The sequence below is a fragment of the Fusarium redolens genome (genome assembly GCF_020744475.1).
Source record: "Fusarium redolens strain MPI-CAGE-AT-0023 chromosome Unknown BKA55scaffold_1, whole genome shotgun sequence".
In the NCBI taxonomy this organism is placed as follows: Eukaryota; Fungi; Ascomycota; class Sordariomycetes; order Hypocreales; family Nectriaceae; genus Fusarium; species Fusarium redolens.
The window spans coordinates 268808-287864 of NW_025763664.1; the positions used below are offsets into that span (position 1 = coordinate 268808).

The window sequence follows — 19057 nt, forward strand, 5'->3', positions numbered from 1 at the left end:
GAACTTAGGCCTGCGACGCTCTTCTTCTCCCAGTAATCAGCGGCGGTCATCAGGGGCATTACTTTGTTGGTGTAAAAGCTGCCAAAGCTAACTTCTGATCTTGCCGTGCTATAGTAAATTGACCAGGCACTCAGGATTTGTGGGAGGTTTGTACCACGCAAACAAAGCTGCAGTCAGGTAACTGGCCTGCACAACAACAAAATTGAAGGCATCGCCAGCCGGTGGAGCGTAGACGAATATGATCGTGACTCCAAGGTGCAGTACAAGCGCGCGTTAATCGGCGCGTTGAAGGGACGGTTTTCCATAAAAAGTTGGGGAAAGGTATGATGCCATCCTTGCCAAGTTCCTGCATTACGCGGGCTTCGATCGTCAGTAAACAACAAACACGAAAATATATCTGAGACTCACGGATCGTGTACGCTATACCCAAAAGATGACCGAGCGCGGATATGGCGACCAGAATGGGAAGCAACCGGGTACCCGCAGACTCCCCAAAGACGTTGGTGAAAAGTGTCGCGGCGACTGTAACATCAGAAGCGATGATGGCGTTTTTCGGTACGGCAGCGAACTATCAGGATCATTACCGGATGTTCAATGTGAAGTTGCAACGGAATACTTACATAAGCAACATTGGCCAAAATGTAAAGCACAGTGATAAAGCCTATAACAACAGGTAAAGCGATACGTAGAGTCCTTTGAGGGTTGCGGACCTCTGAGAGGACCTAAGGAATAAGATTAGCAAATACACAAACTAGACGATGAAACAGACTTATAGTTTTTGTTTTTATTACGCGACACTATGCATCCACCAAGGACCTGAATTCCCGCCAAGCGGCTATTAGGTCTTCCAAATGTTATAAAGGAGATATATCAAGAGATTTTAACAGATGAAAACAGATGGCTAGAAGTAACCCAATTTTCCTCCCTATCTGTACACTAGAATGCCACCGTCTGTCAGTTAAGAGAAGCCCATTTCGGTTTGGCAAATACTCTAGGACTTGGCGGTGACTCAAGTACGTTTGGCGCTACTCCAACAGCCAACGAAAAGGGCAGAATCGCCGTTTTGAGAAGGATTGTCCTCATGTTGAATCAACAGTGGGGTAGACTTAACTCGTGATGGAGGGGGAGGAAGGAGAAGGTTCTGTGTTGCTGAATGAGACGGAGGAAACTAATGGTTAGGCAAAAGAGACTCATACAACCGGTCTCTGAAAGTTCTAGTCCCATAATCGGCTTCGGGCTGATTCTGCAGATCTTAATATTTGGCGCCCGCCACAGCTTCCCTAAGGCTAGAATGCATATGCTCTTGGCTGAAATGCAGATCCGCGCACGCCGACCTTGGACATGGTAGGCCAGCTGTAGTTGAGCATGTTCCAGGCATAATTCCACCGCCAAAACCAAATCGGCTTAGATTCTACTAGCCAACTACCCGTTACAGAAATCTACTTTCGACGAGTAGTGCTAAGAGAAAATTGCCCCGATATGGCGCAGGGTCAGAACACCATAGGCCTAAGAGACCGCATGCGTTCCTGTTATGGCTTGCCACATTCCGCTCGCGAATCGCCTAAAGGTTCCTTTCGGATGGATCCAATCTATGAAGGTTAGAGCTACATTCTAACAACCATTTAGCAATGAATGCAAGGCAGAGTTTATTGAAAACCCTATACAAATAATTTTTCGGTTATTAAAGGAAGGCAGGAGAATTCACGGAGTTTCTCATGCGCAAATCCAGCTACCAGCATTTAGTTAAACCAGCTTTAGAAGACTTGATTTAAATATATATATAAAATGAAAACGCGTTATTAATAGCATAAGATAGACTTAATTTAGAATTAGGTTTTAGAAATATTAAATAGAAGTATATATTAAACAGTAACTTTACTATAAGTATTTTCCTATATCATACATTATTTTAAACCCGAATTATGGCATTGCGACTAGTTCTAACTTTGGTTGATTTCTTTGATGTTGTAAAAATGGGCCAGGCGCAGTGACATTAGGACCAGAGGTTGGTGAGATTTAGTTATTAGGGTTGGTTCGTGCATTTTCCACATCAGGCGAGAGACACAAGGAGAGGAAATAATCAGGGAATAAGGATTTAGGGTGAGGGTTTACGCAACGCCAGGCCAACCAGATGATTTATGCTACAGCCATTATCAATAGTGCAAGTAGGGGCCGCGTTATGAGCGATTGTTCGTGCGCTAAACGGCTGTTAGAAAGACTCTCCTTATGGTATAGGCAATAGACCAACGGATCCCACAGGTTATACATATTGAGCAAGGAGGTATAGATATTCCTTGGCCACTGAAATACGCAACCTGGCATAATAAGGTCTCAGCGGTTCAGTGTATTTCCTAATACTTGCGACATCCCCATCGATCTGGAGATCACCAGGATATCGCGTAAGCGGTAATATCCGGTTTACCACGTCTCAAATGCTATAAATACCTTTACAATTCGTCTAACTATTGTTCTTTGCATAAAGTAAAAGTTATATAAGACAAAGGTTATATTAGGGGGGAAAAAAAGAAAAGAAAAACTGCAGTTATAAGCCAGTAGCCCAAGATAGATTATCAGCCTGGACTCTTACATTCTATTAAATCATTTCTTCATCTTAGCTCACTAAACTATTTATTTCTATCTACTATAACTTAGTTCCTGGCATTTAACTTTTAGAAAGCTATTAATAACTAACCTATCTGCTGTCTAGTAACCTAGAGAACCAATATTGTAAATAAGAGAAATTACTGTTTTATAATAAACAAGGAAAGCTATTATTCTACATAATACATTCAGACCTTCCTCTACTTTGAGGATCCGTCTTGCAATGCTCTCCGTATGACGAACTCCTCTAAACTCATGCAGATCAATCGAATCGTGTGGGGCACAGCGCTCGGAAACACGTCTGCCGGGTCGAATGTCAAGTAGCTTAATGCACTAAGTGCTACCTGGCGCCCTCCTTTTACATTCATCAAAACTCTTTCAAACAACACCTCATCCACTAATAAATCCGCCCTTTTTAAAACGAACCAGTATTCGTATTCGGATTTCTTTTGGTAGGGTTTCTGCACTAAATAGTATTTTTTACCCTAACTTAGGAAACCTCAAGTACTTAAGTTACCTTCTTCCCTATCAATTCTCAGCAGTACATCAAGCTTGATCATATCGCCCACCCGCGGGGCATAAAAAGCTCAAGCAGTCAGTCCTATACTTTATGAGAAAGAAAAACCCGTTTAAAGTACGCGATGGCAAGTTTAAGCGTCAACAACCATCCACTTGGAGAGTTGGCAAATATCCGTCCAAGAACGTCGAACTCATCGACGACGGTTGACGAGGATGACGTAGTATACCCTGAAGGAGGGCTGGAGGCATGGCTGGTTGTTATAGGAGCCTGGTGTGCTATGATTCCATCGATGGGCTTACTCAATACTCTGGCCGTGCTCCAGGCTTGGGTGCTTGAGAACGAGCTGCCTCATCTACCCGAATCAACGGTCGGGTGGATCTTTGGGTGCTATGGTTTCTTTCTCTACTTCTGTGGTGCTCAAATCGGTAAGTTCTTCATTCTTCAAACGATCTATTAACTAATCGCTTGTTGTCACGACACATGACAGGCCCAATCTTCGATACCCATGATATCAAGCTGCTGGTCATCACGGGATCTATTGGTATGGTTCTCTCGATGGTGTTTGTGAGCCTCTCGACGGGTACGATGCGCGTATACTCAACTAATACTGCTCTCTTACTAATCTACTGCTATTATAAGAGTTCTATCAGTTTCTGCTTTCGTTCGGTGTCCTAGGTGGTATATCGGCGTCCCTCCTTTTCAATCCCAGTCTTGCAGCAATCGGGCACTGGTTTTGCAAGCGACGTGCCTTTGCCACTGGACTCGCATGTACTGCAGGAGGGATTGGAGGAATAGTATTTCCTCTCGTCATTATATACCTCGCGCCCAAGATCGGCTTCGCTTGGGCCATTCGGGTTATAGCTCTTATCAACATGGGATCTGGAGTTCTGGCATGTTGTCTTCTCCGAAAGCGGTTACCCTCAAACAAGAAAGCAGGAGCATCCATCGACCTCAAGGCTCTAGCAGATGCCAAATTCGCGACCACTACGGCCGCAGTGTTTCTTATCGAGTTTGCGGTCTTTATTCCATACTCATACATTTCTGCCTATGCCATGCATTACGGCTTTAACTCTCAGAAAGCTTATCTTCTCAACACCCTGCTCAACGTCGGCGCAGTTCCCGGTCGGGCGTTGCCTGGATACGTCGCAGATCGATTTGGCACTTTCAACACGATGTGTATTACTTCGTTTGTATGCGCTGCACTTATTCTGACACTCTGGCTAAAAGCCGCTGGAGAGGAAGCGAGAACGACTTCTTTCACTCTGCTTTATGGTTTCTGGTCTGGGGCAGCTGTAAGCCTTACGCCTGTCTGCATAAGTCAGGTTTGCATGATTGAGGATATTGGAAAAAGGACCGGAACCGCATTTTTTATCGCCAGCTTCGGTGCTTTGACAGGTATCCCTATCGCTGGTGCAATCCTCGAGGTAGGCGGTGATTCATATGGGGGGCTAATTGTCTTTGCGGGGATCTTATATATATCTGCCTTTGCTACATTTGTCCTTGCTCGAGGTGTAGCAGGAGGATGGCGTTGGGCGAAGCTATTTTAGTCGATAGCGAGTAGACGATTCAATCCATACGTTTGATAGTAGACATCGATATGAATACTATTATTTCCGGATCAAATACTCACAGCTAGGCTGGACATAAACAACGTTAGTTAGTCGTATTGGCTAAAGTCAATGCGCAGTTTTTGGCATAGACTATTTTAAAGATGTATTAGAAAGTTTCGGCAGTCTATAAACAGGGGCTTTTAACATTTTTTTCCGACCTACTCTTAAATAATTTGTAATAACTGCCTGCGAGTATGCAGTTATCTGGAGACCTTGGATGGGCCCAGAGGACTATTATAAGACATCGCTTAAATAGGAGTTATTACTTTTTTCATCGCACCGTAGCTCTCGACTATAAAGGGCTTAGGATAACTTTGTGAAAGCTAACTATCCATAGCCAGCAGACTGTCCTCAATGTATTTTCTTTGCTGTTTCTTCGCACCGACTTATGTATATAAATTAAATCGCTCTTTATGCCTATTAATAGACATATTATGTTTTAACTTATATTCTAATATAGATAGTATTATATTATTTATTATTAATTTTTTTTAATTCTTTTTTTTTTAAGTTTATAAGTTAGCCTTAAAAATTATATTTAAATATCTCTAGAATTTAATATAATTTAAATATTTATTACCCTTATAGTTAATAAAGCTTTATTAAGTTAAATTATTATAATTAGCTACTTTAATTATAGCCTAAACCTAGCTATATATATACTAGCTAAAAAGCCTCACCTGCCTATTAGCTAGCCTTAACCTTCTTCCTTTAATTTACTTTAAAGGATATTATACTTTAATTATCTATTATGCAGTAAGTTATCTGACCTGACCTTCCCTCTTCTGGCTGTAACTGCTAATATAAGGCGATACAGAAGTTCCTTAGTGTGAAAATTCCTTACCATGAAACAAGTTTCCCAGAAATGCCGACTAAGACTAACTTGGTTGTACTTTGGGGATTGGATAGAGATGTGGTATGGTGGAGCCTAGGGAATCCTATGGGTGAATTTGCGCTTATTTGCGTAAAGCATGAGACAATAAGGGTTAGCTGCCTGGGACAATACATACTATCGTTGGCACCAAACTCCACTAGCATAAATTCCGTTGTTTAAACTAATACATTTCTTCTCATATTGCTTTTTTACTGGAATACATAATATCATGGCAGAGATAGAGTCCGTCCAAGGTATACACCACCCAGATATAAGTATTGTGGTATTTCTCAGTAGAGAAGAGGTTTTCTACCCGTGTCAGGCCAGTTGTCGAATGCTAGCATATCAGCACTGAGTAGTACGGTAAACTTCCTCCTATACCATGCTATCATCCCTTCTGTTTCTCCCATGGTTCTCAGTTGTGACTGTCTCCCCCTCAGATCCCGAGCTGTTGGCCGCATGTCGTCCTCTTTTCTTTTCTCCGCTTAGTGGCTGCCCAGTCTTCGTAGCCAATGTCTCATCCCTTCCATATAAGAACCACAGAAAAGCGCCAGTCATGACCGCACCGCCAACGATATTTCCCAGCGTGACAGGGATATTAGATTGGTAGATGAACTTGCCGACACCAAAGTTAGTGCCGTAAAACATTCCGATGGGTACGAGGAAGAAGTTGGCGACGGAGTGCTGATATCCCAGTGCAACGCTACAAGATCTTGTTAATCCTATTCCCCAACATTGATTGAGTCTTGTGTGTACTTACAAAGCCCAGATAGGGATCCAAATGCCAACGATCTTGGATAGGTTATCCTTGCTACTTGTGGCGAGGTACACAGCTAGGCCAACGAGCCAATTGCAGCCAATTCCCCGCGTAAAATTGAACCACCAGTTGATGTTGACTCTTCCCTCAGCTTGCGCAACAGCATATGAGGACATGGCGTCAGAGTTGAGTGTATCGCTCCACCAAGCCAAAACACCTGCAAAGAAGAGACATCCCGCCAGGTTGAAGATGTAACAAACAACCCAGTTCTTCAAAAGATCATACACGCTTGTCTTTCTCTGCAAGGTTGTATACATCATAACAGTCATGTTACTCGTTACAAGTTCGACATTCGTAAGGATAACCAGGACAAATCCGATGGGGAATGTGAACGCTGCCAGGAGGGTGATGAGAGAGGGGTTCGACTCTCGTAGACCTGGAGCTCCACCTGCGACGACGAGATCAAAGAGAGACCCTAGCGAAATGAAGATACCGCCGAAGAAAGACTTGACGATGAGATCTATCCATGGAAGCTTGGCTTTGGCGATGCCTGACTGGGTCATGAGTTGGCAAGTCTCAGGTGGAGAATGGGCGTCAACCTTCTCCATCGACACATGCGGTTGACGCTCATCGCCAGCATGTTTTGAATCTGAGTAGGCCGGCATAATGCTCTTTGGCTTATCCGCGGATAGTTGGTGATACAGTCTAGCTATCTAGTCGGAGAAATGTTTGTACATATATACTTTGGCAACTTCATGATGGAGATTTGATGTCATGATACCCCAATCTCGGATGTTCGGCCTTTAGCTCGATGGCATGAATCATTCCCTTTTTACTCAACAAAAACAAGAGACCGTTTTCGCTGCATCACATTATGATGTAATCGCAACTTGACGTGGTAATGATGTTATGGTGGGTAATGCTGCCCCATTAATTCAGCCTCGCGCTATCTCAACTACATCTACTTCCTATCATACATTGATACGGTGGCGCCAGACCAATTGCTCCTCACGAGCACTATAAGTCGAAGCCCCAAGAATATCCCGCATCTGCTGCACACTTGTAAACAGAATCTGTCGCACGATGAAAAAGCGAATACCCTCAGTGCACGGGGGACTTGTTAAGCTTCCCTCGTAAGTCCAAAATTCATCAAAGTAATCAACACTCTCAAGAAGCAGCTTATGGTTGAGCGTAGCCTCTTCACTGACGTCTGTTTCGTTGAAGCCAATCATCTTTGGGAGTTGGTCCAAGAAGCTGTTTGCTTTGTTGCCTGGGTCAAGACGAATTGCAAGGACAGCGCGTTCTTTGCCTTGCGCATTGACGTGGACGAGATGAAGCTCGGCTCGAGAACGATGGCGTTCAACGGTGTGGTCAGCGGGCGCATGAATGTGCCAGCCTTTGAGGTAAACGGTCTCATTGTCGAAGCTGAAGGAGGGGTTCTGAGTCCAGATTTCATCTTCGTTCTGGACGGTAAATGCAGGACCATAGCCCCAGTTGAAGAAATTACCGGTGATCTCACTTGGATAATTCCACTCTTTGATCAAATGTTCCAGTGAGAGACCTTGCTTGAGGGCAATGGGGATTGGAGACTGCTGTGTTCCATCTTGGCAAAGATGGTAATCTGAAGTCGTATCAGTTACCGTCCATAAAAAGTCTCAAGTAAGTAAACTCACCCGGGTTGATGCGACCCCAATTGTAGGATGCTTCATAAGCCCAGTCCTTACTACCAGGCTCGGCGCGAGGGTCAATGTGTCGCTTCTTGTTCTTTAGGGAGTAGTGATTGTTATGCTTTGCGCAGGACAAGACGCTGGTGACATAAGTCGCTACTGCGAGGAGCTGAGAGACACGCATTGTGATATTGGCATATAGAGTATATAGAAGAGACTGATGAGGAGCTGATTGATGAGAAATTGTAGAGATATCGTCGCGGTTATGTGTAATTTTATATCTGATTGCGAAGGACATGAAAGACGCAGAATAGAGACTAGCGTGCAGTAATGTCACCGCCAAGAAATTGCGAGGCGCAAGATATCACGGACCATGAGGCTTAGACCCCAGCAATTACGCAGAGATAAACTTTATAAGCTCTATCTTGAAGCTTATTTCTAAATAAGATCCAAGTTTTACCTTGTCACTTGGAAGTTTCTCTATGAATCACCAAGAGTTGCCTGGTGACGTTTGTGAAACTTTCTACTCATGTCCACGTGGACGTTCCAGGCACAGCCCGCGCTAATTAGTGGGATTCTCCATGGGGTAATGCACTAATTATTTATGGTTTACAGCGGTTCGTCTTGGCGTTAGCGGTCTGGAATCATCCAATCCCTGTTTCTCCTAACGTCGAAAACAAAGCGTTATTAGCCAATGTAATTTGCAACCATCACAGGCCTGACACTTGTTCCAGAGCCGTTGAACTGACCGTTTAGCTAGCCAGTCCTTTCTTCAATGGTAATCTCTGCATGGAATCTTTCGTATTCTCGCAGGGATTATCTGGTCTTGCTGGTTTCAGGGTAGCATTGTGACAGACACAGCCACGGAATTCTTGATTTTAAGTTTCGGCATCTCGTTCTGTAGATTGACGAAGCTTACGAATGTGGTCTTGTCGAGGCGTTTGCGAGGAGGATACTCGCCGGTTCGCTGTACTTCCAATCCCAAGTCGATATCCATGGCCTTGGACCAAACAGGCCCTGAGAATCTCCATGCAAAGATAGCGACTGCTGCAAACATCAACAGTGCATCAAAAACATACAAGGTCCACTCGTGCCTCAAAGGTAACCATCCTGTCCCATAACATATTCCACCACCCTGAAGACAGACCGGACCATGATCAGGGTGCTGACGACGAAAAGCATAATAAGGAGTTTCACCCAATTGTCACCATAATTAGCATATACATTCCGTCTTTGCGTTCTGACGCTGTGGTGGAAGATGGCAGAGGTAACAATGTACATACCGAACACGACGATCTGCACAACGAGGCTGGCGATGATCATGCCTTCGCCCAGCTTCGGGTCATCCGATACAGCCATCATGCTAGCGCCACCAGACTGGACTGCAAACGGTACGATACCGCCCATAACAAATAGTTTTGTAAGCAGCTTCACACGGATGATCGAGAGCGGCTGGGCTTGGATACTCTTGATGATGCGGCCCAATGTCATGTAAACAGATGCCGCGAAGAGTGCAGGGGCCACTAGAATGAAAACGCTCTGGATAACATGAGGGATAAGCTCGTCAGTCTTGTTCCTGGCAGCAGCTCGTGCTATGTAGCCAACAATTTCCACTATCACCTTTTGACCAAGTCAGCATGTTGATTTGAAGAAATGTAGTAATATGAAAGGATTACTTACAGACTCCACCGATGACAAAAACTGAACAATACCATGCTTTGGTTCTGACCATTTGCCAAGCGACGGCGGCTGTCGCAAGGGCAAACAGAATGGTAAGCACAGCGGCGGCTGGTACATTCGGGAGGTACATCCACAGAGCGTAGCCGTTGTAGGCCTTTAGCTCGGCCATGCTTTTATCTTGAGATCCGTGTCAAGATACGTCAAGAATATGCAAGAGCGGCAAGTAAAACGAGTCGTGATAGTAGAATTGTAAGACTAACGTAGTATGATGACAATACGATAGGAAGTGTTCCTACAACAACGGGAAACATTGACATATTATAGTCGTTCTCGTTACTGTATTGGAGGCATTTGAACTATCCAGGTCAACATGCCAAGAGAAGTAGCTATTGGCAACAGGCGTGTGTGTCTGCTTTTGTTCGTTAAGTTCGGGTTCTACGTGTAACTTGACCCTCGCAAAATGCTGCGCGCTGTGGGGGAAGTTTGTATTGCTGGCAGGCTTAGTATTTCTGAGAACGCACTGATCGTATCGCCCTAGGAATAAATCTACAGGATACATATAAAAAGCACTTATCAACAGTTATTGATCCTGTGACATCACCAACTCAGGAACATTTTCCCATTCGTTCATTACCTTGTTTATTTTAACTATGATTCATTCCTTTTTTAACGGCTCTGTGCCAGCTTCGGCTTGCTTACCCGCTGCCATTCCTTTCCCTGATTTATTTGGAGCCGAGTTCATTTCTCTCCAAGCAACCTCGTCGCCAACTTCTCCTCCAATATTCCCCTTGGTATTTATGCGAATCATGGCGCTGTAGATGTCGTCAAGGTCAGCTACCGCAACGTTACTGTTTCCTATACTCATCCTGGCCGGAATGATTACGTCAACGTTCAGGTCTGGCTGCCCCTAGATACCTGGAATAGGAGACTCCAAGCTATCGGTGGTGCCGGTTGGTAGGCAGGCCTACATCAGGCTGGTATTATGGCCATGGGGGCCGCTGTCGGAGAGGGCTACGCTGCCGTTTCAACTGATGTTGGTCTGGGCTCTCATGTTAATGCGACCGACTGGGCCCTTCTCAGCCAAGGTAATGTGAACCAGGATCTCTTTCTGAACCTGGGCTCAACTTCCGTCAACGATGCCAGCGTGGTAGCGAAGAGCATCATCAAGAGCTTTTACGGCCAACCGCCCAGTTATTCCTACTTCACTGGCTGTTCTCAAGGTGGCCGGCAGGGCATGTTGCTCGCACAGCCGTACCCTGAAGCGTTTGATGGCATTGCCGCAAGTGCGCCGGGGATTGGTTGGCCACAGGTCTTTTCTGGGGGTCTATGGGGTACATTCCTCATGGACAAATTGGGCGAATTCCCACCGTCGTGCGAGATCGATGCCATTACCGACGCCGCACTGCAAGCCTGCGATGGAAACGACAGCGTGATTATGGAGTCATCGTTGACCCGGATATCTGTGACTTCAATGCAGCAAGCGTTGTTGGCACTGTGGTGGATTGTACTGACTTGAGAGGCCCACGGCCTGTCTCCTCTGCCGCCGCAACCATCGTTCAGGGAGTGGTATGTATCTCATTACCCAGTAAATTCCTGTGCAGCCATATCCGCTAACCCTTATTCTTTTTCAAATAGTGGGATGGAGCAAAGTACCAAGATGGCCGACCTATCTGGTTTGGTGTGTCGAAAGGCGGCTCGTTGATTGGATCCGTGAATGATCAAGCTCTTATACCCACCAGCTGTAGCCCCAACGGAACCTGTACATGGGGCATCTATCCACTAGGCGAGCAATGGGTCACCTTGTTCGGCATGAAGAAGCAGAATGAGACTACTGCTAATCTCACTCATGAGCAATATGATCGTCTCGCCCAAAGCCTGGTGCAGCAGTATCGATCGTTCTTGGGCACCGATGACCCTGATCTCTCTGCATTTCACAAGCGAGGTGGAAAGCTTATAGGTTATCCATGGAACAGTATGGCCCCTGTCTGTTGTATTCATTACGTCAGCCTTATCTAACATTTCCTCTCAGACCGATAGCATCATCCCCATCAACGGAACGCTACACTACTATGACGCTGTTGCGGCTCAAAATCCCAACGTCCATGACTTTTACCGCGTGTTTGTCGCACCAGGTATAAACCACTGTTTCGGTGGCAATGGGGCATATCCTGATACTACTTTCGACGCCCTTCGAAAATGGGTAGAGGACGGTATCGCTGTGGACACACTTCCGGCCACCAGCGTAGGCATTACGCCTGAGATTAAGCGTACTCTTTGCCCGTACTCCAAGAAGCAGTTTTATAGCGGTGCTCATAATTCGACGACAGCTGGAGGCTTTATTTGTGCTTAGATTTAATTGGTAAGATTTTGACTTTACTCTACAGCAGCTTTGACTTATTCGATGATCAGGGCAACCGACGGCATAATCAGTTTTGACATATCTCGTATAAGATTGACATCTTTGCATAAGGAGTTTACAATACTACTATCTATAAATAACTAAATCTATAACAAGTCTCTATTTATAAACCCCTATGATACCTAATTTACTCAATAAACTGTTTGCAGATGTCTACTTTAACCACCTTGCTAACAATAGAAAACATGTACCAAGGAATAATGAAGATCCTCCGAATGCACAAGGGCCCCAATATCCTGGTGTATCGGACGACGCTGTACTATCAAGAATTGCGCCAGTGATTGGAGTTCCTGTAAGGCCAGCAAAGCTAATACAAAACAACACCATGCCTAACCAGGTGCCTGCGACCCCTGGACTTGGCGCGAATGAGGCGACTGCAGCAGGCAAAATGGACACGTAGCCACCCGAGAAGAACCTGAGCGATCACATTAGGAGAGTCCGAGCTGTCGTTCAAGGAGAGAACATACCCATATAAAGCCGTAAAGACAACAAATGAAGCAACCTTTGTGCAAGCAAGCCATGCGAATGTGAGAATACCGCACGTAAAGCACATAGGGATAAGAATAGTAAGAGGTTTTATACTATTTCCAAAAGTTAGAGGTCCAGAGATTCTTGGGCAGTGGAAGAGTGTAACGCCATACTAATCGCCCAAAAGGTTGGGAATAAGCCGTCCAAATAAACTGGCGCCGTTAAGTATTGACAAACTATAGTAAGAGATGTCTGACGAGAGATGGTACGACTGAGCGAACGCCTCTAAGTAGAAGATTGGCACATAAAGTCTAAGACCAGTTAAAAAGAAAGCAAAAAGGGCGGCATACTTAAGACTTACCCCCACATGACCAATGTAGATCCTATAGTGAACAAGACGAAAGGGCGAAGCTTGATGGCCTCATGATCCATCATATGCACCTGGTGCCATTCTGCGGGCGGCTGATTGGTGACAAGAGTGATGTTTGCGACAATTAAGCAAATCGTAGTGCACGCACCGATTACTTGTACAGTGGTTTCGAACGTTGATGAAGTGAGAAGCCTGTAGAGACATGCTGTCAATGACTCGGTACCAATCGAGAGAGCAGTGTGAGGGACCTACCGACGCATTATGACTGGAAATATAACCCCACCAATGGAAGAGCCCAATGCAGACAGTCCTAATGCAAGGGATCTCCGTTTTTGGAACCAATGGCTGATGATTGCTTGACTGGGAAGGAATATCAACCCCAGGCCGACCTTGCAATGATTTAGCGAAAGCAACTTATCCTAGAATTCGTGTTCTACTCACCCCTTGACATATACCCTGAGTAAAGAAAATAGCTACATAAGATGTAGATACACTCAAGGCAAACATGCCCACCGTATGAAGGATAGAGCCGATCAGGAATACCAACCTGAACCACCCAGCGTCAAAAAGCTTACCTACCAACGGGGCGAAGAAATACATGCAGAACAGCTGTATGGACCCAATCCAATTAATAGCTGAAATGCTACTCGAAGCCAGTTGGTGGTTCTTGTAGTAGGCCAAAAACACTCCAAAAGTGTTTACCTGCGAGAATATTAGCGAACGCTATCTATCATCCACTCATGAGCACGCACGTAGCCAAAGGTCGCGCCCAAGACGCAAAAGGACCCCAAGACCACTAGCCATGGTCTCACGCCTTGATCATTGGGGTACAGGGGTTGCTTGGAATCTCGGTCTGGAAGAAAAGCTCCCCAGAAGTGCCTTTTGTCGAGTTGCTTAGACATGGATTTTTTTTTTAAAAAAAAAAAATTGACGTAAAGAAGTTGTAGTCAAAGAAGACGATGGAGTAAATGATAATGAGGCGCGAACTTGTCCATTTTGTGCAGTTGAAATCGTGACGGCGGTTTGTTAGTTGGTGCCCGAAAAAATGGCAAGTATAAGCGTTCGGGCCGGCCAAATCTCCTAAAAGGTGGTAGTTCGAAGCGCTCGGGCGGAACCAACTCCGAAAAACTGGTAATCGTAAGCGATCTGCCTCGCAAATCTCCGAAAAAATGGCAGTTTCAAGCAGTTACGTCGCGCGGGCCAAAGAACAACTGCTTATGGGAATACCAGCACAGGAGCAGGGTCTCAAAGGAGCATCATGCTATATATATATATATATATGTATATGTATTCCCAATCAAGAAGTAATATTGCAACTCCAACAATCTCCTACTTCCATCATCACCAACAAAGCTTTTAAAAAACCTTACAATCATGTCGTTTGTACCTTCAAACTCCTCCACTGCTTTCGCTTATAGCGACCTTCCAACATCTGGGGTCTATGGCATCATCGAGGCCATGCCCGGAGTCCGCAACATGCTCAAGTATTGTCAGCTCAAGCCAGGGGAGAATGTAGTCATCCTTCTTGAACACACAGTTGATCCAGTCGTGGTGCAAGCAATCGCGGCTGGCGTGGTATACCACGGCGGCCACGTCCAAATTCTCTCTGTTGCACCCTTTGCAATCGGTGGTATGAAGACGGCAAACGCTCCAGGCTTGCTCTCAAAGCTTCTCGAGACTGCCGATCTTGTCATATCTTGCTCTTGGTGGGGCGAAGTGCATTCCGACACCCTGTTTTTTGACAAGATCGCCAGTTCCAAATGTCGAGTCCTCTCTTTGCACATGTCCGCAACTGTCTCAGCCTTGGCAACTGGTGCTCGCTTCCCCTACAACGTATACGAGTTGATGGAGTCAAAGATGTATTCGATGCTCGAGGCGGCGACCGAGGTCCGACTCACGACACGTCAGGGCACAGATCTTACATTCAAGCACCCCAAGATCTCGGGAGGTGGTCCCTTGAGAGCCGGAATGTGGCGCCCATTCCCATATGGCGGTGCGAACTTCTACTCTTCCGAGGTGAACGGTATCATTGTGTGCGTAGACTCCACCGTGACGGGTATACCTGAAGCCCCTGTCAACATCACCATCAAGGGCGGAATCGTCACGGCTATCGAGGGCGACGAGGAAGGAGTCCGAAACACCCGAGCCTTTAGTCCCACCGGGTCCTATCTTCGTCATGCGCTGATTGGTCTGAATCCCAAGGTGAGGGTTGCTGGCGGTACGCAGTTTGAGAGGGAGAAGCACTCAGGCTCGTTCTACCTTGGTCTTGATGGCTTGATACAAGGCAGACCAAGGCTCGATACGCCTGGTCACGCGCACAACGACATCCAGTTCGATTATCCAACCGTCTGTTTCGATGGCAAGGTTGTTGTTGACAAGGGTCATCTCCTTCTTCTAGAAGACCAAGAGATCGTCGCGAGCACGGCCCAATACTCCCAGGGTGTCGATCTCCTGTGTTCGAACCCACGAATTACCCTTGAAGGGTGATGAAACGGCCCCGGAGACAGATGGGCGCACAGTTCCAAGCCGCTGGGAGGATATCTTGGTCTAGGTTGATATGAATTTCAGTCTTGACTTAGATTGTATCTTTCATAGTCCTACGCTCATTGCTTAGATGTAACATGTATATATGTATATATGTATTTGTTCATTATCTGAGGGCCGCCAGCCTTGGAAACACCATCTTGGGGTGCAGGACGTGCTTAAATAACCTACATACAGTTGCTTTTGCATACAATCTTACTTGGAATATCTATAAGGTCTCTTGAATAAAAACTATACTGTCCTACATAGCGTATATATATATGTGTTAATTATTTACATTCAAAGTATTTTTCTCATAATATGTAAACTCAATAAGTAAACTATTATAAAGCAGTAAAGTATGAATAATTAAGAGGGCTAGCTCTTAATAGGCTGCATGATGTCACTAGCAGCCTCGCAAACACCCCGCTATTTTAGACATTTACGCTTGACCATTATTTACTACTCCATCATCCTCGTCGGCCTCACCGTCACACTCCACAGAATTAAGCAATGCTCACCGTACCTCGCGCTCCTCGTCGAAGAGGCCATCGAGCATGCCTAAACTGCCGGCTCTCCAAACTCCGGTGCGAGTCTTCTGGTAGCGAAGTCGATAGCACCTCTTGTAAAAGATGCTTGGAGACGCACTGTCCCTGTATTTACGAGGAGACATCCAGTGAATATCAGAGGGGCCGGGCTGCTGGAGCTAAAAGGAAGGAGCCGGCCTCTCCGGAACGACTACACTCGGCCACTCGGCATCAAAACCGTCGTCCATCACCTTTGCAAGATAATGAGTTGCTTACTCGATGCACACCGCCTCGCAGCGCGGTACGAGAAGTGGGAAGGCAATCTGGATCACCATCCCAAACAAGTCAAGAGAACATAGGTTCAGGGATCATTCGACCAGCAGTAGAATCCGAGGCGCAGTCACAGAGTCTACTTCATCACTTCTTCACTGTCATGACTGATCCCCCTCTCATTTCACCCTCAACAGACGGCGATAGACAGAAGCCTACACTGCGACTGGCTGTTCTTGCTACCGCCGCCTCCAGCCTCAATATGAAATTGTTTGCGGAGATGGATACTCGACTAAGGCACACACTAGCCGAAGTCGTTATGGTTACTGGACAGAAGAGCATCGAACTCGTGCAAGCCTTGACATTAGCTGTGGCATTCTATGCGGCCAATGAGCCACTCCACAAGGTCAGAATCTTGGGCCTGGCGGCGCAGGCAGATTCCATGAGCTCTGACCTGGGTTTGTATGAAATCAGCTGTCAGTTCCATACTGATACTGGTGAATGTACAAGTTCAGATGAGCAACAGTGCATCTGGACACTTGCAGGAGCAAGGATTAACGCGATGGAGTGTTATGACGCGATGTGCACAACCCTTGCATGTCTCTGGGCTGTAAACAGGTAAACACCATGTGTTGTTCTTCATTCCCAACCAAGGCTAACTTCTCAGTGTCAGGGTTCTCTTCCAGCGGCCTTTGTTACCACAATACCCACCCTGCACAAGATCATATGTTACCATCTTGGCCTCCTCTACTATTGCACACTACCAGCAAATAGCGGCATGGACCGAGTTGGAGATGATTGCTGTTGCGGCTATGGCAAGCCCAGTCAGTAACTCGTCTCACTTGCCAGAGAATGAAAATTCAATAAGAACTGAGCTGGTGTCAACGCTGGATAATTGGAACAAGACATATACCCGTTTCCTTGAATGTAGCAGTAAGTTATCTCCAGCGCTCAAAGTAACTGGCTCTAAATCTATGTACAGAGATATTGCTATTGCACTATTCCGCTGTGCGAACGCGCTTGCTTGAGCCAAATTTAGGTTACCTGCGGAATGACAAGTGCCCTAATCCTCCTTTCGACGAGTGTGTTCTTGGAGGGGAACACCTGTCAATGATGAGGCAAGAGACACAACAGGTGTCCCATCGTCTGGATATCTCACTAATACACGACGGACTAAATAACGCCTTAAGCCTATCCACCGATGATGTGAGGGCCCAGGGCATTATATTCTTCACAGACATATGCTATCTCTTCAGTGTCTTGATCAACGACTATCTTTCTCAGACCTTGCGGAACATATCTGACTCTCACGCAAGGCAAAGAACGGTTCTATGCGATCTTCTCAATCGAGCCACGGCGCTACTCGACAGTGCCACGGCTGAGCATTCGAACAGGTTGCATTGCAATGCTAGAACCTTTCGAAACGTTTTAATGAGACTACGTACCAAGCTGGACAAGACGGAAGTTACTATTGCAAGACAGGTTCGATACGAGGCGAAAGACGTGGAGCAAATGGTGGATTCCATCTATAAGGAGAGGCAAAGCCAGGCTTCAACTATGTTGCCCATTACAAACTCAACACGTGACAGTGGGAATGTGTCGGGGCAAGAGGAGGGGGTCTTTGACATTATGTTCAATGGTTCTATGGCTTCCACAATGCCTGATATGTCAGATGATGTCCTTGGAGAGGTAATAATGCCACTATTAGCTTCAGAGCACTTTAATGCCTTTGACTTTGAGGAGTTATTTTAAAATAAGACGATAGCTGAATTTAAATATTGAGTTATAATGTATTAAATAGATATATAATGGAGACAAGTCTTGTATTGAATGATAATTCAAGATAAGAATATACCTGCTACGACACTATAACTCTCGCATGAAATCAGATGAACTAAAAAGTGTAAAGAGAATGGGCTTTCGAGCATCAAATATTTGTCGTCTTGGCAACAGTATAAGCCACAGGCAATGTCATTTCTTGGAAAGACAGGAAGTTGTCAAGCCGCACAACCTGGCGGTGTTTAATCGCGATTGAAGCTTGTTGTGAGTTAAGGATTAAACCTAAGTAATATGAAAGTCATCACCCATTCGTGTCGTGACCTATGCAGGAGAATTCCATTATGGTTTCAGATAATTAGTTTATTAGAATAACCTCAGTCCGAGAGAAGCATGAGAAATTGCTTGCAGATGAGTAATGATTGAGTTGATATTGTTTGAATTTTTGCCCGTGCTAAACTATCCTAGAGACTCCTGGTGTTATCGATAGACTGATAAGTTATCTCTCCGAGATAAACTGATAAGACATCGCGTTCAAGACACAAACCAGCAGTTTGTAACCCATGCATAACTTCTGCCTGTAACAGAGACATACACTTGATTGTATAAAATGTGGTAATTATACTATTGTCTCACCAACAAGTCGCCACCATCTCAGAAAATCATGTATTCACAGGCTCTGATTGGCTGCGCTCAGGTGCATCAACACAGCGAGTGCTCATCCCAACGGTTCACCTTTCGGGCAAGCTGTGCGAATCTCTTTCCTGAGTCTGCATGTAGCGTAGCCGTTTCCCATTTGTCTCTATCAGTTCTCCAATTGGGCATGTCTGCCTTGTCTCAACTTACAAAGCCTCGTGCGGCTGAACCCGACTGCATCTCACTAACCCAAGAACAACTTAGCTCTTCACTTTCACGTTCACTAACGCTCATTTGTATGAGCTCTTTTTCACCGTGTGTGCCTCGCGTGGCTTTTTCAGGCGCGAAAATGATCTTAT

General features: G+C 45.6%; 8 protein-coding genes across 8 annotated transcripts; 4 read left to right on the forward strand and 4 right to left on the reverse strand.

Annotated features, from left to right (window-relative positions):
• Nucleotides 1-449: 449 nt before the first annotated feature.
• On the forward strand, nucleotides 450-1670 carry BKA55DRAFT_531704 (uncharacterized protein; the record flags this gene model as incomplete). The annotated part of the gene is made up of 4 exons (XM_046189242.1): nucleotides 450-641; nucleotides 959-1013; nucleotides 1436-1597; nucleotides 1627-1670. 4 exons carry the CDS (start codon nucleotides 450-452, stop codon nucleotides 1668-1670), a joined length of 453 nt encoding a protein of 150 aa, XP_046055802.1.
• Nucleotides 1671-3242: 1572 nt separating this feature from the next.
• On the forward strand, nucleotides 3243-4987 carry BKA55DRAFT_587876 (major facilitator superfamily domain-containing protein; the record flags this gene model as incomplete). The annotated part of the gene is made up of 4 exons (XM_046194713.1): nucleotides 3243-3546; nucleotides 3609-3701; nucleotides 3761-4630; nucleotides 4932-4987. 4 exons carry the CDS (start codon nucleotides 3243-3245, stop codon nucleotides 4985-4987), a joined length of 1323 nt encoding a protein of 440 aa, XP_046055803.1.
• Nucleotides 4988-5980: 993 nt separating this feature from the next.
• Nucleotides 5981-7027, reverse strand: BKA55DRAFT_699091 (Formate/nitrite transporter-domain-containing protein; the record flags this gene model as incomplete). Its single annotated transcript, XM_046200564.1, has 2 exons — nucleotides 5981-6308; nucleotides 6366-7027. The coding sequence occupies 2 exons, from the start codon at nucleotides 7025-7027 to the stop codon at nucleotides 5981-5983; spliced, it is 990 nt and encodes a 329-aa protein (XP_046055804.1).
• Nucleotides 7028-7262: 235 nt separating this feature from the next.
• BKA55DRAFT_629646 (alpha carbonic anhydrase) lies at nucleotides 7263-8262 on the reverse strand. Its single transcript, XM_046196931.1, has 2 exons — nucleotides 8036-8262; nucleotides 7263-7983 (listed from the first exon to the last, which is right to left on the reverse strand). The coding sequence occupies exons 1-2, from the start codon at nucleotides 8211-8213 to the stop codon at nucleotides 7334-7336; spliced, it is 828 nt and encodes a 275-aa protein (XP_046055805.1). The 5' UTR covers nucleotides 8214-8262; the 3' UTR covers nucleotides 7263-7333.
• An 862-nt stretch (nucleotides 8263-9124) lies between these two features.
• Nucleotides 9125-9878, reverse strand: BKA55DRAFT_587879 (RTA1 like protein-domain-containing protein; the record flags this gene model as incomplete). Its single annotated transcript, XM_046194714.1, has 2 exons — nucleotides 9125-9642; nucleotides 9710-9878. 2 exons carry the CDS (start codon nucleotides 9876-9878, stop codon nucleotides 9125-9127), a joined length of 687 nt encoding a protein of 228 aa, XP_046055806.1.
• Nucleotides 9879-10079: 201 nt separating this feature from the next.
• Nucleotides 10080-12059, forward strand: BKA55DRAFT_587880 (putative feruloyl esterase; the record flags this gene model as incomplete). The annotated part of the gene is made up of 6 exons (XM_046194715.1): nucleotides 10080-10110; nucleotides 10447-10604; nucleotides 10668-11149; nucleotides 11191-11275; nucleotides 11345-11692; nucleotides 11739-12059. 6 exons carry the CDS (start codon nucleotides 10080-10082, stop codon nucleotides 12057-12059), a joined length of 1425 nt encoding a protein of 474 aa, XP_046055807.1.
• A 709-nt stretch (nucleotides 12060-12768) lies between these two features.
• Nucleotides 12769-13868, reverse strand: BKA55DRAFT_531710 (major facilitator superfamily domain-containing protein; the record flags this gene model as incomplete). The annotated part of the gene is made up of 6 exons (XM_046189243.1): nucleotides 12769-12907; nucleotides 12958-13158; nucleotides 13219-13355; nucleotides 13408-13439; nucleotides 13542-13668; nucleotides 13719-13868. 6 exons carry the CDS (start codon nucleotides 13866-13868, stop codon nucleotides 12769-12771), a joined length of 786 nt encoding a protein of 261 aa, XP_046055808.1.
• Nucleotides 13869-14290: 422 nt separating this feature from the next.
• On the forward strand, nucleotides 14291-18140 carry BKA55DRAFT_658300 (uncharacterized protein). The gene is made up of 4 exons (XM_046197513.1): nucleotides 14291-15346; nucleotides 16100-16904; nucleotides 16954-17219; nucleotides 17269-18140. The coding sequence occupies exons 1-4, from the start codon at nucleotides 14341-14343 to the stop codon at nucleotides 18036-18038; spliced, it is 2847 nt and encodes a 948-aa protein (XP_046055809.1). The 5' UTR covers nucleotides 14291-14340; the 3' UTR covers nucleotides 18039-18140.
• Nucleotides 18141-19057: the final 917 nt, after the last annotated feature.